Raw genomic sequence first — 25,175 nt, forward strand, 5'->3', positions numbered from 1 at the left:
CTACCATAGATAATGGTTGAACATTATTTTATAGTTTCCACTATGAAATTCAGTAGAATCTAAATGAAAAATTTTAGCGAGCTTTTCCAAACTTTCTTATTCTACCAAACACAAAACTGATGTTATTAATTATTCAACTGCCTTTCTTTGTCAAATTGTTGTTAATAAAGAAACACAAGTCTTATCATTTCACAGGAGTTGCTACACAGAGAGAATGAGTGAAGAAAATGGCTCAGAAGCCGTGTGCACATTGGGCAGCAGGCTAGGCCCCCCTCACTGGCTCCCATGTGCCAGCCACACAGGGCATGTCATTCTAACCCATCATGACAGATCTTAAAAGTGACTTGAAGGGCTGGCCCGGTAGCATATCAGTTAAGTTTGCCCACTCTGCTTTGGTGGTCTGAGGTTCGCAGGTTCAGATTCTGGGCACAGACCTACACACTGCTCATCTAGCCATGCTGTGGCCGTGTCCCATATACAAAAAAATAGAGGAAGATTGGCACAGATCTTAACGCAGTAACAATCTTCCTCAAGCAAAAAGAAGAAGATTGGCAACAGATGTTAGCTCAGGGCCAATCTTCCTCACCAAAAAAAAACAACACACACACACACAAAAGTGACTCGACTCCATGGGCCTTTAGAATTACTTGCAAATAATTGGAATTATAAATATTAAATCCACAAATGTCAAGGCTCTATATCGCATGTTGTTCTTACCAAGTGGAAGGAGTAGTATAGAGTACTGACCAAAAGTACAGGCTTTCAAGTCCCACCAATTTGGGTTTTGGATCCAGGCTCTATTTCATAGTAGCTGTGCAACCTTGAGAAAATTACTCACTCTCTCTGAGCCTCATTTTCCTCATCTGTTAAAGGAGGCTAGTCATTGAACTCACCTCATGAGGCCATTGTGAGCATAAAATAACACAATACGCATAAGGCCCCAGGGACATCCATAGGTATTAGCTCTTCACTTGTATTATTATTATTAGACAACAATTTCTGGGCAGGGACTATGCCTTATGTTTGCCTGAATCCCTAATACAACTGTAAAAACAGTTAATTTATTTAAAAACCTGGGCTTCTAAAGGAGTAGGCTTTAATTTTCAGAAAAAAAAAGACTTCTATATAATATAGGTCAAATGCACTGTGAGAAAATGAGAAACAGCAAACCTGCAGGAGGTTCTCTTTGGCTGGGAGAAGTGACTGCAGCCTAGAAAGCCAGTTCTGAACCCCTTCAACACCTTTAGCAATCTGGTGACCTATGAAAGGAGAGGAATTTCATCTCTCTTAAAAATAGCAGAAATACTGTGCTCACTTGAGTTTTCTGAGCTTTGGCCTAGAAGGTAAAACAAAATGGGTTTGCTTGCCCAGGAAAGAGCTGAGAGAATTTCATCTTTTCTCACTCTTGAAGCAAACCTGGCTTCGTTACCTCTTTTCTTCTGTCAAGGGACTATCTCACAGTTCTGTTTTTGAAACTTTGACTGATCCAGAAAATAGCTGAATCTATGCTCTCAGGAAGAACAAAGATTGACGGGGGATCTCCAGCAGTTGGCACCGAAAATTTCTTAGCTTGTGAAGTCTCACTGGAACTAGTTACCAAAGAAAGAAGCATTTTTTTTGAGGGGAGAGGGGAGGTCCTCTGCTGTAAACATATCTCTCAAATGAATAGCCTCTCCCAGGCTGAGATACAGTAGCTGTTTTCCTCCTAAGGAGTTGGGGTAATCAGCATTTGTAAAAGCCATCTATTACAGAGACCATTGCGTTGAAAACCAACAAGAGAAAGAAAAAAGAGCAATAGCAAAGAAAAAAGTTGTATTGCAATCACTTTACCAAGCATTTCCAATCTGATAGCTTAACTCTAAGCAAACTGTAACAGCTACCATTTACTGGCCCTCACTCTGTTCCAGGCACTTTCTATGCATTATCACATTCTCATATTTAAATCTCAAAATGAATCTGTAAGGCAAGAGGTAGTATTATCCTCATTTTAGAGATGAGGAATTTACAATTCAGAAATGCCAGTTGACTTGTCGAAGGCCACATGGCTCATAAACGATGGGGTCAGAATTGAAGCACATGTTGTCCCGACTATGAAGCACTGACCGCTGTACTCACTGATGCAAGCTCCGCGAGCAGAGGAGTCGAAAGAAAGATTTCTTGGACTCTCAAGCTCTGGTAGTAGTGCTCTTTTATTCAGAGAATAGCATGAGGACAGGACGCGTGGGTAGTGAAGGGCTGCAAGCATGGAGACAGGACCCACGGGCAGTGAAGGGCTGCAATGTTTTGAGGGTTAGGGCTAAATTTATAAGGCTTGGGTACGTGACTTATTTTTACTAGATAAAAGAAAGATGATGTAAAAAGTGATTAAAATGGTATGAGTGCAGATGGGGTCTGGTTATTGTGTGGTTGTATAGCTTTAGATATGAATCAGGTCATATAGATCGTCATGTAGGCCAGGATGCCTTGGGCTTCTCTCCCTGGGGCAGCCTTGATTCACATCATTACTGCCTCTCAGAAAAGGAGAGAAAAGCTCAGCTGGCTTACCTTACCGACAGCAAGGACGGCTTAGGACTGAAGCAAGAACATTGGAGACGCTATAAAAGAGGAAAATGAACAATCAGGGAATATAGAAACAGGCGATGGCTCCAACCATTTACCTGGGACTAGAAAGATAGTACCTAGTCGAAGAAGAATGGATGGTCAAAATGAGACCACAGGTTTAGTTAAATGTGTATATTTTTATAAACCATTATATATGTTTACTTATATATAGTGATTAATTATTTTTATATACATTCCTTATTTTTTTCTAAAGACCTAAATTAGAGAGTGCTTGTACAGTGCACATACTTGCATCCACCTATCCTACTAATCATAATTATTAAACTTTTCCTGGGATATTCTTCCCCCTTTCCCAGTCTCGCCACACCCTATTATATTTATGGTCATTTCCACAATTTGTAATGATGTTAAATGTTTGTCCATTTACTGTAATCATGTCGTCTACTTTCAAACATCTGGAGTGGGGTTCAGAAATGCATCCTTTGCTGTTTCTAGTGGGTCCAGCTGACAGCAGAAAAATCCAGGATGGCATGAAAGACTCACTGGGTATTTTCTGACTTTTACCAAGTTACCTGCTTCTTTTCGTTAAGAAAGAAAAAATAGCAATTTCTATCACTTTCAGCACTTAAGTATTAAATATGAAATTAAAAAAAAGATATTGTCTATCTCTCACCCACTATACAGGCAACAGGAAATTTTTTGCAGAGAGCATAGCTCACAGAAGGAGCTTAAAATTATTTTTCTTGATTGAATGAGTACTCAGTCAAGGATTCTATTTCCCGGTTGATTAGCAAGTGTTCTTTATATTTTATGAACATCAACTCTTTGTCTATCAGATTTATTGCAAATATTCTCTTCTTTCTCATGTTCCTTTACCTTTTTGTTTATGGTAGATGTTTAATGCTAGAAATATTGTATATTGTATTATTTAGTTTAATGTTTTTCTCTTTATCATTGTGATTTCTGAGACATTTACCTGTTTGGTCTATCTTTTTAAAGATTTGACATTGTACTTTTAATTCTTAAATAGTCTGGAATTTATTTTTTATTTATTTGTTTATTTTTGCTGAGGAAGATTTGCCCTGAGCTAACACCTGTTACCAATCTTCTTCTTTTTGCTTGAGGAAGATTGTCCCTGAGCTAACATCTGTGCCAATCTTCCTCTATTTTGTATTATGGGCTGCTGACAAGTGGTATAGGTCCACTCCTGGGAACCAAACCCAGGCCACTGAAGCAGAGTGCACCACACTCAACCAGAAGGCCATGGGGATTTATTTTTAATATATGGTGGAATTAGGTACTTAAGTGATATCATTTTTCCAAATAATCTATTTTCTCAACTCCTAATCTCATATATGTTTCTTCCAAATTCCTTTATAATTTTCAAAATATAATATATTAATATATAGTAAATCAATGTACTTCCTTAAATACATTAATATGTTTTATTTATTTACCTGTTAATCCTTTTTTTAGCACTTCCCTGTTTTAATTATTATTATTTTATAAAAATTGCATTTTTCTAATGTGTTCAAATATCTTTTAAGGCAACACCTCTCTGTCATTTTTCTTTTTCCAAATTTTTTTTTACCATTCTTGACTGATTTTTCGTTCTGTGGAATTTTAATATTTTATGAGTTACAAATCCACTATGATCCACGGCAGGTGAAGCAGTCTTCCCTTTCACCACTGACTGATTCTCTGACACTTTCGCAATTCTCTGACACTAGCAACTGCATTGCCGCTGGGCAACTCCCCTGTCCCCTCAGCTCTGCACTTGACTTGTTGAGATTTCGTTCCATGAGTACATTTCAGCATGGCCGTTGCTTACCCACACTTCATGCCCTATGCTTTTGGGAATTTCAGCCTCTAAAATAATGCAGCAGCAGATTTTGATGGTAATAAAACCCTAAAAATCAATGGAGTGGAGTGGCATGTCATATTAGGTAGAAATAAAAATTCAATTCAAAGTATAGGAAAATTACATTTGAAAATCCCTTAAATTATCTATTTAGTTTGGCATATATGGTTTTGTGTAAACAACTATGTGTAATAATATGCATATATAACAGTACACAGTAGTGTATATATAATATGTCACGTATAATAAAGAGTACACTCACTTAGGGGAGGGAATTAGAATTATCAGTACTATTTAACTTCATATTTTCTCTCCCCCTACCTTCCTCTACTGAGCCTGTTTATTTTAATTTGTATAAATTAAATGCACTTATGAGGCAGTTTCACTCTCTCTGAGTGGTAAAGAGAGGCTTCCTAATTCTTGGGTTGTGCTGCTATTGGATCTCCGATTTAAGGGGTAAATAATGTGGAAATTATGTTAGAAAAAATTTATACCTTCTTTCAGACCATGAGTTTGCTCTTTTGCAAACAGCAAAATATATAAGACGCAGATTTTGAGTCTCAATTTGGTTCAATAGGTCTTGTTTAATTGTTGTCCCAGATTTTGATAAAAGTTTTATTATCAGACTTGAATTTTAGTGTTAAAAGTTTTCGTATCTTTGTGTGTGCATGTGTGTGTACCTTTATCATTATATGCAGAGAAATTGGAGATGCTGCATCCTAGGCTGCTAGATAAATATAGCACTAGATGCTTCTAAACTATCGTTTCATAAATATTTGTTTGAAGAATTGTGTTCCTTAAGTTTGTGAAACAATTAACTTCAACATCTGGAATTTCTTAATAGAATTGTTTGTAGGGGTGAATGTGATTATATGGATTAATCACTATCTATGGGGACAAGGGTCTTCATTTTACTCCCATGTCACTCTCTCTACCAAATATGTTTGTTTCTATGGTGCTAAATGCTCAATTTGATTAGCTAATTTCACTTCCCTATCTAGCAAAAGGAGAACATTTTCATCCTTGCCTCCATTAGAACTTGTTCCTCACACACCAATTTAGTGAGTCCCTCTGTAGGAAATATATGAATGAGCTTTTGTTCCAACTGGAGGCAAAATATTAGGTCTTGAAGCTCTGCTGGAAATGGTCTTCTTCTCAGTCTTTCAGTGAAGAGATTATAATCAGAGCCCAGGACTTGAGGTGAATAAAAGAAAATTCCGCTTGACAAATACTATGTTTGGTTAACTAAGAATTGTGCTGAAGAGATGGTTGAGATACGGTCCTAGTCCTAAAGAAGCTTCCAGTCTGGTGTGGGAGATAGACAACAATATAGCTCCACTACGGTGTGAAGAGTTCTGTAATAGAGTGATGAACAAAATGCCACCATGACACAGACATGAGATGATTAATCCTGCTTGGTCAGCAGTCCGAGGAACAGTCAAACAAACAAGAACCCAATTCACCATGGCAGGAAGTCAACAGGGCAAAAATATCGTGGGGAAAAAATCAGCAGCAGCAGCAGAAACAGTAGTAAATACTACATAAACTAGTTTCCGGAAATCTGCATGTAAGAGCTGAGTTTTGAAGGATAAATATGAATACAGGCAAATACATTCCCAGGTAGAGAGATCAGCATATCAGATTTGTGAGGTGTGAAAATGCTTGCTCTGATAAGAGAAAAACAAAATATCCAGTACGACTTGTCTTGGTGAGCATATTTGGAGTGTTGGAGGTGAAATTAAAGACTAGGAATGGCTTCCCAAGCAGTACTGTTTATTTTGAAATTTTTGCTATGGGTGATTCAGAGGTTCTGGTGCAGAAGAAAGATATGGTCATATTTATGTTTTAGAAGGAAAACTGGCAACAGAACAGGGAGCTGAGGCCAAGAAGGCAGTTGGGAATAATTTGTTCCTCCCAGCTAAATGTAGAACTCGCCTTCCATTCTGGAAGAGGGTTAAGGCAGAGGAGGAAATAAAAAGGAAGAAAGGAAGGAAGAAAGCTAAAAAAGGAGGACAGAAGAACTCTCTGGAGCAATTTATATTAATCAATAGTAGGAAAGAGGCAGTGAAGCTCCATTCCTCTTACCTCAAGAATCTTGCTTGGCATCTCAAGCCTGGAAAACAGGAACTACTTGCTGGATATTGTCTCCTAGTTTTTTGACATCTTTCTCTCTTTTGCCTCTCACATCTGATCTTGCCAAAAAATTTTAATTTAAAAAAAAATTTTTCTCCTATGGTGATCCAAAAAAAAAATACCTTTTCTCATCGCCCTTCCTACCCTTACCAACACTGGCTTCCAGCTTAAACCTTTAGCACCTAATCAAGATCCTGGAAGCCTTATTTTCCCTCTCCTTGGTGAATGCTGCCCATAGATGATCCTCCAAAAGCTCTGCTTTTATCATTACAAGCCCTACTCAATAGCTTAATTTGGAAGGACGGAAGTCACACTCTCAGAATAAATTTTAAAACTCCATCCTACCTACCGCCATGATTGCTCTCATTTACTGCCTTTTGTCATAGTTTTTCTCCCAAAAATCTCTTTGGAATCCTCACTCCTTATTCTACACATATCAGAATGCTTTCAAAGAATTCAAAGTTCAGCTCAAATTCTATTTCTTGTTACACGTTTTTTGGCGTGCAAGGGGAGGCCACACTTCTTTCCTTTAGCACAAAGACTTGAAACTTTACTGAGAAAGTCCTCCTCATTTCTCTGCTTACGTTATTGACCTGAATGTTTAGCAAGATCTCAAAAATAGTCCAATAGTCTACTAGTTCCCAATGGGAACATATTTAGTTCAATTCGGCCAATATTTATTGTGCACTTAACATGTGTAAGGCTTTTTGCTAAACACTCTCAGGGTGTCAATATTAAAGGATAAATATATCAAATGTCTGTACTTGGGAAGAACAGTCAATAAATTCATTCATTGGAGGACTATTTCCACTTCACCTATATGATTAATAATTTACGACTTTTCTAATAAGATAATCTTTCTTCATTGAGTTGGTGAGTTCTATAAGTAGATGAAATTGTGATGGAAGTTACATAAATGTGTTTAAATGGCACACATTTCACAGCAAGAATCCAGTGTCAATAGATACAAAATGTAATCAGGCCTTCAATATTGGATTCTACACTTAATTTTAATGTATATATTGTTAATTATTCCATGTATCCTGGTCTGTTCAAGCTGCTACAGCACAGACTGGGTAGCTTGTAAACAACAGAAATTTGTTTCTCACAGTTCTGGAGGCTAGAAGTCCAAGGCTGGGTGCCAGCATGGTTGGGGCGGGCCCTCTTCCAGCTCGCAGACTGCCATCTTCTCACTGTGTCCTCACGTGGAAGAAGGGGCAAGGAAGCTCTATCAAGCCTCTCAGGCATTAATCTCATTCATGAGGGTTCTGCCCTCAGGGCCTAATCACTTCCCAAAGACCCCACCTCCTCGTGCCATCACGGTGAGCATTAGGATTTCAACATATGAATTTTGGGGGAACACAAACATTCAGACCATAGCACCACAAATATTAGATGAAATGCCTTCCTCAGGGGCTGGAAGTTTAGGAAACTATTATGCATGCACTTTCCACACCAGCCTTATACAAGTACCTGCACTGTTTTAAGATTTCTCTGCTATTAGTTTTAAAGGAAAGCAAAAATAATTTCTTTCAATTATTTTACCTGAGGAGAAAATTTAATAAAGGAGTTAATAACAGTGATAGTTATAAGTGGGATGTATAAAGGGGACTGTCTGTAAGGAAGTATCCTGATAAAATCTTAACCCGATAAAAATTTAAGACCAAATGTATGGTTATGTCACGCTTAGATTTACATCAAGAACCATCTGTCCTCTGGTACTCTTAGCAAAAATTATAGGGAAATCAGTTGTAAGGAATCAATAATTCTATTAGACAGGAAACATGGCTTTCCAAATTATGAGAGTTTTATCCCAGAAGCATTTGAATATCACAGGGAAAAATAAAGGATTAAGCCTCATAAGAAAGCAAAAGTACCCTATGTTATAATCTTTGGCCAATGCTTTCTAATTCTTCTTTTTCATATCTTTAAATACAGAATCCCCTTCACCTACAACTGAGTTTAGAAAATTCATTAAGTTCTGATGCTGATGTCACTGTCTCAATCCTGACCATGAACAACTGGTACAATTTTAGCTTGTTGCTGTGCCAGGAAGACTGGAACATCACTGACTTTCTCCTCCTTACCCAGAATAATTCCAAGTTCCACCTCGGGTCTGTCATCAACATCACCACCGACCTCTCCTCCACCGAGGACCTCTTGAGCTTCCTGCAGGTCCAGCTTGAGAGCATTAAGAACAGTACGCCCACAGTTGTGATGTTTGGCTGCGACATGGAAAGTATCCGGCGAATTTTCGAAATTACCACCCAGTTTGGGCTAACGCCCCCTGAGCTTCACTGGGTGCTGGGGGATTCCCAGAATGTTGAGGAACTAAGGACAGAAGGTCTGCCCTTAGGGCTCATTGCTCATGGAAAAACAACACAGTCTGTCTTTGAATACTATGTACAAGATGCCATGGAACTGGTCGCAAGAGCTGTAGCTACAGCCACCATGATCCAGCCAGAACTTGCTCTCATTCCCAGCACAATGAACTGCATGGATGTGGAAGCTGCAAATCTCACTTCAGGACAATATTTATCAAGGTAGGATGTAAAGCCTGGGTTGCATCACCATTGATAGGGTTGTGACAAGATGTAAAATTTCCCTCTCTATCCCCTTTGCAGAAATGTTGACTCTGAGTAGCTTTAAACGCTAATAATATTTCTGAAAGGTTTTCTGGTTACACAAGGCTAGTATTTCTTGACCTGTCATTTGGAATTTGATCTATACACTTGTAAGCACAAGTGTATAATCCTGCTTTTAAACCCTGGCTTAGTCCTGTACTAGCTATGTGTTCTTAGCAAGTCACTTAAAACTTCTGAGCTTCAGTGTTCTAATTAGTAAACTAGGATAATATTGAATATCTTAATATATTATAATAAAGATACCATGAAATTATATATGAAAAGTACCTAACACTGTATTCAGCGCATAGTAGATACACAATAGAAGTTTCTATCCCTGCCCACTCTTTCCCATATCAACAGACTTGGACAAATCTCTCTAAATCCACACAGAGAAAAAATTTAGTCAAGCAGGAAATAGACTTTTCTTTCTCCTCCCAGGCCTTAATGCCTAAGGCTGCGTAGAGTGGTGGTCAAAGGCATAGACCTGGAGCCAGGCTTTCTGAGTTTGAATTTTATCTCTGTCACTTACTACTTGTGTGACTTGGTCAAGTTACCTAACTTCTCTGAGCCTTAGTTTCCTATTTCCTATATCCATTTATGCAAAATAGATGCAACAGTAGATCCTACTATCCATGGAGTTGTTGTGAAGATAGGCAGATAGACAGATAGAACTAAGAGTTCCACAAGAGTATTATATATATATAATATATATATATATATTTTCTTTTTTTAATTAGGTACCTTTCTTCTCCAGTTCCCCAGTCTGGTTCAGAAGCTAGAATGGAAAAAGCTCATTTAAATGAAAAATAGCCCACCATGTAAAAATGGTTTTCACAATCTCTGGAAATATCCTTAAAAGATATTTTATGTATTTATTTTATATACTTTATAGGGAGGGGGCTAGATTTTTTTCTGAAAAGGGCCACCTACAGTGAGAGCGGCCAAATCAGAGAATTATTGTTGTTTCAGAGGTGAAGGCTTGGCTAAAGGCCTGTCCCATTTTTAGGCAGTCCTTTTGGAGCAGAGACATCTGACAAGACAACCTCATCATGTCTTGCCTTTTAGAAAGACATGAATACTGATGAATGCTCAGAAGGTCCTAAGCATTTTACATCCAATTTTACACACACAGATCGAGCATCTACTATGTGGAAGACAGCATGCCGAATGCCATACATTTGGCCAATTTGAAGCACAGCCTACACATTCCCTAAAGAATGTTGTTAATAAAATAAAATAATTCAAAATTCATTTATTAGGAATCTATTAATGAAAAAATTGGATGTCCTATCATCATTTGAACTTTCCATTTCTCACATTTTGTATTTGAATTTCCTCAAGATTAAAGTCTATGCATATTTTATTTTACAACCGCTATCCAGATTCAATCTACAGTCTTTGAACTAACACATAATTGAGGCTCAGGATTTTATCTGGGAGAAGAAACATTCTCTTTCATCACAAAAATATAAGCAAAGCCTTTATTTATATTCATTATTTTGGAAGGACAATCATAAACATCAGACAGGAAAACCACTTTTGAAAACTACATTAAATTATCTAGCATCTTTCTGTCTCATGCACAATGGAGAGCACAAGAAAAACGATTCTGTTTGGATCTTAAACATGTTTAGAAGCTACAGGGAGAAATATTTGTTGAGTTGGCTTGTATATACCTTAAGGGTTCATTTTATCAAAATCAAACTGGTCTTTGTCTCCTCAAAATTTAGTTTATATTAAAGTTATGTGCATCCATCAACAAGTATCCCATGGCACTTTGTACATAAAATTATATGATAGTACTTAGCCCATTCCATCATCTTTATTTGTCTATGTGTCTGACTTCTAAGCTAAAATATAAATTCTATTAAATGGAGACACTGTTATCTAGCCTAGTTTAATGCCTAGCATATAACAGCCACTTAATAGACATTTATTTAAATTGACACAGAAAGAAGGAAAGGAAATTTTATATTATATTTACATCCTACACCATCTGTTGCTGCAGAAGAAAAATGAGTGGCTGACAGATAAATTAAATTTTATCTAAATTAAAAACATAGGGGTTTTCTACTTACCTAGATACCATCTGGTTTTCTTCTTTTCCTTTTTTTCTTTTCTTTTCTTTTTTTTTTTTTTGATAGAATGTTAGGTTAGTGGATAACCTTTGCCCTTGTGACTATTTCCACATGTTTATTCCAAAAACTCTGAAAGTTATAAAAGAAAAATGTGAGGTTTGGACCCGGGCACCAATTCACAATGTATAAGGGTCAGTGGATGTGTTTGAGAATGAACTCAAAGAACTTCAGGAAATATGCCTAGAACTTCATAAACTCCCTGAGGAATACAGTAAAAGAGAAAGTTTCAAAGTGTTCAGGAAAGGGTCAAGGGAAGTGGGCAAATCCCTGGAAGGAGTCTTTATAATGAATAACTGAAAAACTGCCATAAGCCATAAAACATCTGTGGATTTCTCATCATCCTTATTTATTTTGTTGAATACAGTCTTTTAGAAAGTGCGTTATTCTCAGTCCATAAGTCACATCTGCATACAGTAATTTTCTTAATCGTTTCTAAATTTTGTGAAGCTGACCCCACTTCCTCACTGCAAAATGAAAGTCATGAGGATAATGAGCCATGAATAGCGAGTGTCAGAGTTTTGCAAGCTTTCATTTCTCACACAGTCATTTTCGGTTTGGGCTGACAGAATTGTTAACATTTTTAAATGTTAACAAAATCACCAAAAACATAGCTTTTTCAGCATAAGCTTTTAGACTAGAAAAATCATTTCTTATGGCAGACTACACAGACGTAATTACAGGCATAATGGATTTTATTCTTTCTAGGTCCCCACATGCCAAATCAAATGTCCATCATAACTAAAAGTAGCCAAAACCATTTGGGGGCCAAGTTCATAGCGTGATCTTTAACAATTTATTTGTAACTTGCTTTATTAAATGTTAATTATTTGAAGCAATGATATCTGATACATTATTTGGTAATAACTCTGTAAATACGTATGTATGGGGGCTTTTGTGCAGCCAATGATTACTTATTGAACTAAGGTGAGACAGATAAAGTGAAAACTTGCATCTTGCCATTTTGTAGCTGACAGCCTAGTGCACAAGGTTGAGAAGTAAGTAAATGCTTATAAAACAAATGAATATATGATTCTTAAAAATAGAGATATGTTCAGATACATATCAGAGAAAATAATTAACTCTTCTCAGAGACTTGGTGATGAAAGAGAAACACTGGAATTGGATCTTGACAAATGAATAGGAATTTTCTGAGTTGGATCAAATTCACAGGCACAGGAAATGGTATTTGCAAGTTCACCAAGACCTGAAAGAGAAATTTTGTACAACTGAAGCATACATTGCGTATGAAGTGGATTTGACATATTCTGGAAAAGCTGTTAATTTGCTAGCATGCAGCACAGTGCTTTTATATACCAAGCTAAGGAATTTGTATTTTATATGCATACTGAATGTCACTTGAATGGCAGAACATTAGCCATGACATATTTGTAAAATCATAATCCTGTAACAAATTAACCAAATTAAGTAATATAGTGTAAAACTCTTAAAAGTAATTTTTAAAACCATTAGAATATAAAGATTGTTTTTATTTCTCAAAATTGGTTTTAGCCTTGCCCACATTTACTCCCTTATTGCATTCTAAGCACTGGACTCTGGTGAAAGCGAATAAGAGTTTGAGGATTTACCTGCTGTTCCTAGGGTTAGAATTTGCCCATGCTTCTCTGAAAGCTAATCGTTGATTCTTCCTGGAGGAAGAGATCCCTGGCTTACTCACAGGCTGGTCAAAGGCAGTTATCCTTTCTTTAAGAATTCCAGGAGTTTAGACTCTGATAAACACCTTGTTCCCCTTGGCCTAAGAAGTCCTTGACCCTTTGGCTAGTTAATCATAGTCCTGATAGTTATTCTAGCTTCTAAGCAGGCTATGGAATCTTGCCTTCTTCTTTAAACAGCTTCTGCAGTTCAGTTCTGTATCAAGTAGGCAGTGATTAATTTGTTTATTCATTCATAAACATTTGTTGAAGCTTACTAGGCTTCAACAGGTCCTTGGTCCTTGGCTAATGCTGGAGACAAAAAGAATAGAGGACAAGGCATCGGCCCAGTGGCACAGTGGTTGAGTTCGCACATTCTTCTTCAGCAGCCCAGGGTTCACTGGTTCGGATCTTGGGTGCAGACCTAGCACCACTTGTTAAGCCATGCTGTGGCAGGCGTTCCACATATGAAGTAGAGGAAGATGGGCACGGGCCAGTCTTCCTCAGCAAAAAGAGGAGGATTGGTGGCAGATGTTAGCTCAGGGACAATCTTCCTCAAAAAAAAAAAAGAAATAGAAGACAAGGGGCCTGCTCTCTGGAAGCTTACAACTTCCTTATTCTTTTCTCTCACCAAGAGAGGGTATGCTCCTCTAATTATCCATATTTTTTATGCATTTTGTTTGACCTAACTGTTTGGTTATCATTCTTCATTGAGATAACACCCACACTAGTAATGATTATCCTCTGGCATTAGCTGGCATTGTTAGGCAGCCCCCTCAGTTGTCTTTGAAGAACGGCCCACCATGCTAGAGATTCTTTCTCCTCCAAGCTATGTTCATCTTTATGCTTACGTGGTCAAGCAATATCAAGATTCTCTGGACTGTCATTAATAGTAAATATTGCTTTATTTATTGATTCTGCACATATTATTTAGAACCTACTATGTGCCGAGTATTGTGAGGTACTAGGAAGCTTCAGGAAAAAAGACTAAAACAAATATCCATTCAAAAATCCCAAGGTATAAATTGATGACGGTCCCCATTTCATTCCTGGATATTAGAAGAGTTTCAGAAGAACCTGAGGCTGCATGATATGATTCTAATGTGGGGTATTCTCATCCAGCTTTACAAAAATTTACTGGCATTGTGACCAAGGCAAAGTTATTCAATCTCTTGAAACTCCAATTTCCTTAACTATAAGGATTCCTACTTGCAAAGTTAAGTGGTATGCCTAAGGTCTTTCAGCTAGCACTTTATAGGGGAAGATTTAAATCAGTTCATTTAAATTCAAGTTCCAGGATCTTTCAGAATTAAAATAAACTTTCCTTAATTGGGATCCCATTACTTTGTAATTCATATTCCTTTAGCCAAAAGCTATAAATCAGGAGGCATGATTACCCTTGTATAAGCATTCTCGTCCTAAGGACCTCTATGGAGCCAAACTAGTCAGCCTGTATGTTTCAACATGTACTTAAAAGAAATGTAGTTGCATTGACCATGGAAGCCAGTGGTGGGATGCTGGTAACACTGGTTCTTTGGATTCCCCAAGGAGAACCTGTTGCTGTGGGTGACCTAGTGTGTTCAGCTGTTACTCCTAGGTTAACTTTCTCTGCTAGGGTTACCAAGAAGTTAGTACTTTCAGAAAACACATGCCTTGGTGTCAAGAATCTTAAAGACCAACACTTAAGGTCTGTGTTTCCAGATGTTTCCAATAGGAAACTGGACTAATTTGGCTGAAATCCTTTGAATTTGCCCCTTCTTCAATGTCACTTAGGTCATGTGAAGAGCTGAGTCTGAAATTTTCTCTAAGTCATGAGAGCTTCAAATAAGGAACACTGAAAAATATGTATTCCCTCAGGACCCTATTTTGAATACAGCTTAAATTTGCTTAATCCTGCATCTAACAGGTTTTAAACTATGGAATTTTTCCAAATTAGGAAAGTTTCCAAGCTTTTATTTGCCTGAGAGGAAATTGTCTTCTTCGTTGACATTTTTTACTTTGTTTGCATCTACTATAAAATTTGGAAACATTTTAAAAAGAGGTATGAAGATAGGGCAATACTGCAGCCCTCTTCTGCATTCTAGATCTCTCTCTCTCGGGGCCACTTCAACTTCCAGACCCAGTAACCCTTCGGATGGATGTTAGACTGGTAAATACTGCATATTGTCCCATTGCCAGGGCTATGCTAAAGGAAAGGATATCAGAACCTGGACTAGTGCTGGAGCCAGAGCTAGAGAGCTAGAATGAAGTAAGTTGGGCTATTACAGGAAGCAACCAGGAGCAGTCCAAGGGATGGATGCAGACAATAACTGTGGACAAGAGTCAAGGGTCATACCAAAAAGCGAAGGGAAAGGAAAACAACTTAAGGGTATGGAATAGATCTAACTACCATGTTGGAAAAAAACACACAGAGAAAAAAGTGCCAGCTTGCCAGTTGTACCACATGAAAGCAGGAAAAGAGAGTGCTATAGCCATGTGTCCAGTTTCTTGATGTAGTGACCCCCTCACATACACACCAATTGTAACACAGCCAAAATTGTATATTAAAATGACCCAATCCCATACATTAGTATTTTTCTCCTCTTGGGAAAAGAGTCAAGAAGAACAAGAGCTCTCCTTCCACATTACAGTTTCACTTGTACGTAACTGAATTTTGCAGATATTGGCAAAACATAGACCCAATGATTCATATGTGTGTACATATGCACATTTAATATGTGATTAAATTGCTGTTGTCCATTCACCGATAGAAATCTATTTTAAAAGATGAGCTGTGTGAGCTGTTTTAAGAGATGATGCAATCAAGGACTAAAATGTGTGGGGCCCTATACTCTGAAGGTTGAAATTTAGCAATTTCCAATTCCTATTAAGTTCCTTATCATCAGGTTTCTCATTGAATTAATTTCTGGTTTTGATACTATCCATTATTCAGGGGAAAATGTATTGGAATTTTAATGCTTTGAACAGTCCATAGATTGCAAATGCAAATACTTCCTGGTTGATCAAGCTCATTCTTCTGGCAAAGTGGTGAAGAGCTCTTTAAGAGATATATGTTTGATTTGAACAGAAGGCATGTGTTTAATTGCGTTTACCAAACATTGCTGAGCAGTTACGCTGGCCAGATGCCATGTTGTGCCTAAGATTCAAAGATGACTCCGTACTATAGGTGCTTAGATGAACACTGACGTCTCTTTCAGCTTGACACCCTGCAGTGTTATGAAGCACGGAAGTGGGAAAGGGAAGATTTGTTCATTCCTAACAGCAACTCTGTGGAAGAAACTGCTCTCAGAATGTGGAGAATGTCAAAATCCATGACTTGGAAGACTTAACAGTCTAAAAAGTCAAAGATGAGTTAATCAGCTGCCACATACTTATCCTTTAGGGTTACTAAGGAGGATTTAGCGAAGACAGTTAAGGAGTCATTTTACGTGTAGCTCAAGAAATCATCTATATTTAATGCTTAATTTGGAGAGCTGCCTCATGTATGGAGAACAAAATCAAAGCAATGTCCTCTGACAGAATTGGACCATGGGTAAGCTTTGTGGCTAAGGTGGCAAATTCATGTTATCATGAAAGGGAGGCAGACACGACAGGGTCTGTTTCAGTGAAAGAGACCAAATGAGTAACAACTGGCCATACAAATAGACAAAGATTCTCCAGGATGGTAAAAAAAAAAAGAGAGAGAGAGAGAGATGGTAAAAGAGACATTGAAAAATATAAAAGGAAGTAAAATGGATTTCAGAGGGTAGTGGGAGGGGGCCTAAAGGGGCAACTACAAAAAAAAATATTTAAATTAAGTAGAGACAGTCAAGAGCTGATTTAAGACAAGATCTCTTCTGAACAGGATGGAATATTGGCAATTCCTTTGTACAAAGTCCACCAAAAGGAAAAGAGGAGAAAATTCAGAAAAATAAAATGAGAGAAAGAACATTAAAGGAATGATGAGATAGCCAAAGATTAATCCACATGTCCAAAACTGTAAGGATACTGGAGGAAGGGGAAATAGTCTAGAGCCTGAGGAAGAGACACAAAATGAGAATCACTTAGGGAATGAGAAGAATTAGGGAAAAGTCTTGAAAAGTAGTAAATATCACACACGTATTAAAATACAAACATAAAGTATAAATAGTTAATAATTCAGACAACTAGAGATCTACAGAGGTTGTGAAAGATCAGAATTGGATGTAAGTTTTCTAAAAGACATAAGACTATTCAAAGAGAGATAGTTTGGGGCTCTTCAATGATAAAGAGCAGAAAAAAGCTATATAAGTCTAAGCTTGTGACAAATACAAAAGTGTAGATCTTTGGAGGATGTTTTTGAATGGAAGATTCGTTACGTGATTGTAGACACAAATTGTGTGAAGAAAAGATGGGATTTCTGAACACCGATGGCTCTCTTCCCAACTCTCCTTCACTCCTCCCAGAAAAAGAACGGGAAATTTTAAAACTATTCCTTTGTCTCATGCTAAAAGGGCTTTATTGCGCTTTTCTGCTATAGTCAATAGACCTAGAGCTAAAAGTGACCAAGAAATAAATATTTAGATTCACTGCACAGAAGTAAGTAAACCTGATAAGAATTAGGTGCTACTGGTGAGAGGGGAGTTGGGTAGATGGTCACTGGCAATAACGTGGCCAAAGATTTCTAATCAGGCAAAGGCAAAAAAATCAAAATTAAATTCTCGCAGGCTAAAAAGTTTTATAGAGCTTTATGGAGGGTGAACAAATCTCTCATTGCTCAGGGGAGAAATATTTAATAGGACGAGATGATCATGGGAAAAGAAATTCAGCTCATTTTTCAAGACATAAGAGAATGAGGGTACAGATTTTTTTAATGATACAAAGAAAGTTCCCAAAGGGAAAAATAAATGTTAAGGCTTTACGGAGCAAAATAGACATTCTCATAGATAAGATTAATGGAAGGCAACAATAGAGGAAAAAGGAAAAGATAAAGAGGGCAATTTAAAAAGAAATGAAAAACAAATGAAAGAGGTAGATAGACAGAGACAAGTTGGTGTGTGAAAAAAGATCATAGTACAAATAAATATATGACCTATCAACAACTGGGCATAGAAGGAGACACATAAGGATGATGATGCATTTAAACAACAAAGAGGTAAATTCATATATTGCCAACAATGGGATTATTACAGAACTAGTTCCAAAGCAAGAAAAGATACAGATTTATAATAAACATAAAAATGTAATATCAGTAAAACTTTCTATGCTGAATAAGATGGAAGAAAAATCAGGAGGCAACAAGTCTTGAGATCTTTAATAACAAGACAACATTATTTGTAGCAGGAGATTTTTATTTAATTTTAATAAATTTTAGAGCAAGTTTAAAAAAGTGAAAATAGTACATGAATAACATAATTCATCAGATAAATTAAGATAAACACTGCAATTAACACTCTATTTTTTTTTATTTTTTTTTTTTTAAAGATTTTATTTTTTTCCTTTTTCTCCCCAAAGCCCCCCAGTACATAGTTGTATATTCTTCGTTGTGGGTCCTTCTAGTTGTGGCATGTGGGATGCTGCCTCAGCGTGGTTTGATGAGCAGTGCCATGTCCGCGCCCAGGATTCGAACCAACGAAACACTGGGCCGCCTGCAGCGGAGCACGCGAACTTAACCACTCGGCCACGGGGCCAGCCCCTTAACACTCTATTTTTAAAGAAGAAGATATGAACACAAGTATGTCCTCATCCAAAAGAAAATTAGAGGAGAGAGAGGTGGGAGGAGACCTAGAAAGAAGGAATTAACAAAATAACAACCAAAATTAATTGAGGAATCCTTAAGCTAGTATAAATGGTATTATATGGGATTCCATAGCAACAAATTCCTGGAAAAATATCGTTTGCCAAGATTGACACAGAGAAATGGGAAGCTTAATAGAAGAGATTGAAAAAGTGATTTAAAGAATTACAATTCTTAAAAAAGTGCCAGGCCCAGACAGTTTTACAACTGACTCTCAGAAACTTAAGTGGGAAAACAAAACACTAAACATTTCAGTTGAAATTGATCTAAAAGATTTCTCATGAAAGTCCTTTGCTTTCTGTAGTTGTAAGAACACCTTTGGTCCCATTTTGAAAATAATACAGTAAAACTTTTCTCAAGTGAATTACAGTGGGAAAGTATAATGAGATCTATGCTTTACTTTTCAAGTGCCCCAAAATGAGTTAAAGAAATCAGAAGAGGACTTGCTCCTCTCTTATCACAGCAAAGAGCATCACCTCCACTTGCACCTTAGAGCACAATCCTTTTTGCCCCTCATGGGCATTGTCCCAGGAATTCCCCCTCCTCTGTCTCACATCAACAATTTTTCTATCTTTTCTAGATCATTCCCATCAGCATTGTTACATACCTATATATAAATGTTATACACACACATATATATGTTTATACGCACACACTTTTACTTGATTTTCCCCCTCCACCACTATTCCACTTTTCTCTTTCTCTTTGCAGCATAACCCTCTAAAGAGCTGTCTCCAGTTTCTCTCTTCCCCTTCTCTCTTGAAGCATTAGGCTCCAACACTTCACTGAAATTACTCTCATGAAGTCACCAGTGGCCTACATGTTTCTCAAGCCAATGGTCAGTCCTCAGTCCTCATTGTATTGGATCTATTAGAAGCATTTGACACAGTTGATCACTATCTCCTCCTTGAAACATCTTTTTTACTTAGCTTCTAGAACACAACACAGCCTGCTTTTCTCCTGTGTCTCTGGCTACTTTGCAGTTTCCTTTGCTGGTTCTTCCTCACCCGCTCCACCTCCAAATGTTGGAGTGTCCCGGACTTACTCTTGGGACCACTTCTGATCTACAGTTCACACTGTGATCTCATTTGGTCTCCTTAAGTACCACGTATAGAGTGATGGCTCTCAAATTTGTGTCTCCAGTCCAGACAATCTCCAACTACCTACTCAACATCTCCATTTGGATGTCTATCAGTTATCTCTAACTTAATATTAGCAGAACTGAACTCCTGGTAGTTCTCATCCACCTCAGTCCTGACTCTTCTACAGTTGTCTTTATCTCCATTAATGGCAACCCCAGCCTTCCAATTGCTCAGGGCAAAAACTTTGGTGTCATCCTTGCCCCTGTTTTTCCTAGTAATATCTGAGCCATCAGCAAATCCTGCCAGTTTCACCTTCAAAATATTTCAAGATCCAACTAATTCTTCCCGCCTCCATTGCCACTACCTCACTTCAACCACCATCACCTTTATTCTGGGTATTTGAAATAGCCTCCTAACTGGTCTTTCTGCTTCCGCCCTTGTCTCTCTTTAGTCCATTCTCAACACAGCACTGTGACGAGCCTGTTAAAATGTAAGTCATATCGTATCACTTCTCTGCTCAAAACCCACCAATGACTTTCCAACTCTTGTAGAGAAGAAACAGAGTCCTTAAAATGACCCTCAAAATCCTATTTTCCCCAACTCCCACTCCCTGCAAGTTTTCTCTGACTTCATTTTCAACTCTCCTGCCCCTCGCTCCCTTAGCTGCTCCTCAAACGGATCAGACACAACCCCACTTCAAGGATGTTGGATTTGCTGCTCCCTGTACAGGGAATGCTCTTTCCTCAGCTATCCTCCTGGTTAGCTCCTTGCCTTTCTTCGGCTCTTTACTCAAATATCACCTTCTCTGAGAGGCCTGTGCTGGCCTCCCTACTCTAAAATTTCACCCCACTAACTACCAACCCTGACACATCTTATCTCCATACTCTGTTTTATTTTTCCTCTTTGCGCTTAGCACTATCTAACATCCCGTACATATTACTTATTTATTCTGTCTCCTTCAGGAGAATATAGGCTGCATAGATTTTTGTCTATTTTGTTCACTACCATATCCTTCAGCACGTACAACAGTGCCTCACACCAATGAGTATTGTTGAATGAATAAATGATTGAATGGATGATGTATTGTTTTGTTAACATCTTTGTTCATTTGTTTTAATGAATAAGAAAATCCTTTAATTAGTATGTCAAGTTTTGTGTGCAAATCTGGCTTCTAAAACATATCTGAAATATATTAAACACTGATCTTGCTTATACTGCGTACTGTCTCAAAAACATTTTCTACACAATTTGCAAACTGCAAATTTTATCTGGTCTTCTATACAAATCAACATATATTCTTAATTAGTGACATAATTGGGAGCTCTTGCTAAAGTAATAAGTTACCTCCATGCAAATTAACTAATGAGCTTCATTCTTTTAGCAGAGTGGCATCTTGGGAGGTTTACTGATAAGAAAGATGTATACCTGAACTGCTTTGTTAAACGCTCACTATGCACAATGCACAGCGCTAAAGTAGGTTCTCAATCACAGAGTGAGGTCCAAGCCCTTCTTATACCATGACAAAGCTATTGCCATATTCTTCTGGGTGGTGTCCTGCTCACCATTTCTTCCTTCTTATAGACACACTTTACCTGTTTCCAGATCAATATTGCTAATGCAGACCTCTGGTTATATCATTACTCTGCTCAGAAATCTACATGGCTCCCCTTTTCCAATTAAATAAAATCCAATCTCAAAAAACGGACATGCGAATCCTCTATAATCTAGTTGCAATCTGCTTTTCCTATGTTATTTTCTCATTTTTCTGCCCTGCTCTGCAATCAGATCGTCAGGCTCACCACTCCCTGTTACATTCTCCACCTCCTTACCTTTCCTGATAACATTCCTGAATCTGGAAGATTTATTTAAAATTCATATCTAGGCTGGAGCAGTAGTGTGATGAACACAGAGTGTAGTAGCGTTATTGGTCCCTGTCACCTAGGCACTAAATTTCTATTAAAAGAATTTAAGGTTACTTTTCTCCTTTATTGTACTCATGAAGCTCTATGGTTCACATTCAGCTGATATTCAACTAAATCCTCCAGGTCTTATGTATATGACCTTCCATCAAGCCGAGTTTTACACATTCTTAGTGTGGTTTGTGAGCTAACTGCAACCCTGTGCATTTGGCCCTCTTAAAATCTCTACTTTTCTTTTTGAAACCATAGCTCTTGATTATGCCATCTTCTCTCCACTTCTACTGCCATTTCCTTAGCCTTGCCGCTTTAAGCACCCTATGAAACCAGCAGAGAGACAGGAAGAGAAGAAGCCAGAGGAGAGAAGGAGCATTATTCCTCATAGAAGAAATTACACTCATCTCCCTCCTCCTTCCAAATCATTTCCTATAGAACTAGCAGGAAAAAAAGTTTTCTAAAATCATGTCTGATGGTATTGTCCCTCCCCAGATAAACCTCTCTCAATGGCTCTCCATTACCTTCTTCTTGGCCTCAGACCTTTTGTAATTCATTTCCCACCCTCATCTCCAGCCTTATTTCTCACTGTTTATCATCATGCAGCTTGCACACTCTGTCTCTGGCTTTTGCACATGCATCTCCCAGAGTTGAAAGCATCAGTCCTCAGCTTCTCTTCCTGGCTAACTGTAATTGCTTCTTCAAGACTCAGCTCTGGTACTTCCTCCTCTAAGAAGCCTTCCTTGTCACCCTAGAGTAAAATGTGCAGGTGCCCTTGCTCTCTGTTCCAATGGCTCCCAGGTTTACCTCTGTTATGATGCTCATTACCCTGCTTTAGAATTGCCTGTTCATCTTTCTTTCTAGAAAAATCCATTACTAGACTTTGAGCTCTTTGCAAACAATGAGTGTGTCTTTCATCTCTATAACTCTAGTGCTAAGAACAGTGCCTGGCATCAGTTTATTTTGCCAATAAAATTGTTCCTGGTTTTCCTTTTTCTTGTTCATCCAAGAAGAGTCCAGGGCAAGACAAAGAGTCCGGGGCATGAAATGGTAGAATTCGATTTAAGCAGAACCTGGATTTCAACCTTTTAATCTTTTAATGAATACAGTAAGCATTGAAACTATGCTACGCATTGTCATTACCTTACAAAGAATGTGAAGTGTGACTATAACTGAAAGCTATCAATGAGATGATTTTAATTTATCCTTACTGTAAAAGTGAAAATAAAACAAACAGAAATAATCTCTCATAAGTGGGAATTCTCTGAGACCCAATTTCCTCATGCAGATTGCATAGAGAAACAAGCCCCGGATTTTCTGGTCTGGGAAAATGGAAGACATTTAGATCCTGGTTGATTTGCCTTTTTGTGACAAATGAATGCCTCAAAGACACCCAAGCATTGTCCTCCAGTCATGGCCATCTTGAATGTTATTTAATACTGATAACAAGGAATGGTTTTACGGGAATGAGGGACTTATACAATCTCTGAAAGATTTCTAAAGACTTCTAGTTCTTCTTTTCTGAGATTATTTAAATATATATTTATTCAGTGGCAGTCTTTGAAGGATCCATCCAGTTAAAATCTATAATCACTAAGCCCTACATATTCTTAAAATAATGAAGGGCTTTTCTTTCTACAACTTCACTTTCCTGATCACTAAATTAGCCAAATGAAATTACCTATTTATTACTAACCATTTTATTCCCTAGGCTATGTCAGCAAGTGCAAGTGTGTGTGTGTGAGTGTGTGTGTGTGTGTGTCTTAAAAAATCTGAAACTAAGTTGCTCCTCAGAAACACAACTGTAGTCACCTTTCCCTTATAGTACCTAGGTAATTATCAATTGATTAATCTGTATATCGTAATGATTTGTGTCCCTACTTCTCTAAAAAAGCAAGAAACTGTTTTAAAGTCTAAGATAATTGAGACTTCATTACTTGTTGCAAAATAGAATTCATTTTAAGTGGTAGAGCCCCACTGGGGAGTGCTAACATGAATAATTACCATTACATGCAATCTACCAAAATGAGTAGTTTCATTGCATTTAGTGATAGTATAGCATCTTCAAATGTGATTGACATTTATATCTCTAATGAAAATTAGTACATTCTTCACACTTGCAGATTTTTTCTATGTTCCTTCTGTGGCAGCATAACTTCTTACTGCTTGTATATGCATTTGTAAATTAATGGGTAATGTTTGTGACAGGCAATGGATGAATGTGTTTTGCCGAGAGCTGTAGGGGAGGAGAACTATTCCTCTACCCTCTAGGTCCTTCTGGCTGGTCTAAGAATTAAACTAACATGAGATAGAACAACGAGAGAAAATCAAGTAAAGTTTAATAACATGTATACATGGGAGAAACCCAGGAAATCTGAGTAACTCACCAAAATGATGGAAGCAATTACCTTAAATACCATCGTCAGCTAAGGACAAAGGAGGATGTTGGGGTAGTCGTTTGGGACTTCAAAGGGGAGGAAGGCAATTTACATGGAGATGGAAAAGCAAATGTTTGATAAACAGATGTTGACTATGCCTTGCAAAGACAATGATAGATGGAGAAAACTTTGATCAAATGGGCCTTGCTGAGTTCCTCCCCATTTATCACACCTAGTTTATATCATAGTACAGTTATCTGCAGTATTAGCTCCTTCCTGGAACAGGCCTTCTATCTGAAATTCCTTTAGGCAGTTAGGGGAAGGCGAAAGTTTCTTTCAGAGTCTTTTGTTCTTAAAAATAATCAAGCCATAGAGACACTCATTTTGGGATGGCACATTCTAATCCCTCACAGAACCTAGACTCATATCATCTGATTCCTCAAAACAATCTTTTACGTTACATTCCACATTCAATTTAATTCTTTTTTCATGTGAAATGTGTGTTGAGTACCCTCTATGAGTTTAGTAATGTAGTACTTTGTGTCTCCAATTAGAAAAGTTCTATTAAAGGACTTGGGAAAGTGACCTGGGGATAGCCTTGACTGAAAAAACTTGAACAACAGCCGCCATATCTGGAATATTTGTTCTATGTCAGAAGGTGTGGTGTGTGCTTCATGTGCATTATTTCCAGCTCTTGGTAAAGGAGGAAGTATTATTTTACCCATTTTGCTGATGACAAAACTGAAGCTTAGAGCTCAGTAAGTTGTCCAAGGACAATGTTATAAGGTGGCTGGACCAATTCAAACACAGATGTGTCTGATGTTACAGTCTGGGCTTTTATCCTGACACAAGGTCGCAGCGAAGAGTACAGAGGTGCCACAAACTTCCACGTTACCTCTCATTGTCTTATCTTCCCAGACTCAAGAAAAACACAGAGGCTCCAACCAAGCATTTTCCTGTCTCACCCAGATCAGAACATATACTGACAGTGCCCGGGTTCCCTGGGTTGGGAATCAGTGTATCATTCAGTTGGTAATTTTCCTTTCTTTGGCTTCTGGCAGAAGCTCTCTCTAGAGCCAG

At 37.8% G+C, this 25,175-nt stretch overlaps 1 protein-coding gene across 2 annotated transcripts in view; it reads left to right on the forward strand.

The window, feature by feature from the left end:
• Nucleotides 1–25,175, forward strand: part of GRIN3A (glutamate ionotropic receptor NMDA type subunit 3A) — a 150,769-nt gene that overhangs the window by 37,905 nt on the left and 87,689 nt on the right. The window contains exon 2 of one of the 2 annotated variants that reach the window (XM_070519106.1): nt 8,648–9,099. In XM_070519106.1, coding sequence (XP_070375207.1) covers nt 8,648–9,099 — 452 coding nt within the window. Of the gene's footprint in view, nt 1–8,494; nt 9,100–25,175 lie in introns of both variants that reach the window. The other variant, XM_014842182.3, reaches the window with a different exon arrangement.

Source organism: Equus asinus, chromosome 10 (genome assembly GCF_041296235.1).
Source record: "Equus asinus isolate D_3611 breed Donkey chromosome 10, EquAss-T2T_v2, whole genome shotgun sequence".
In the NCBI taxonomy this organism is placed as follows: domain Eukaryota; kingdom Metazoa; phylum Chordata; class Mammalia; order Perissodactyla; family Equidae; genus Equus; species Equus asinus.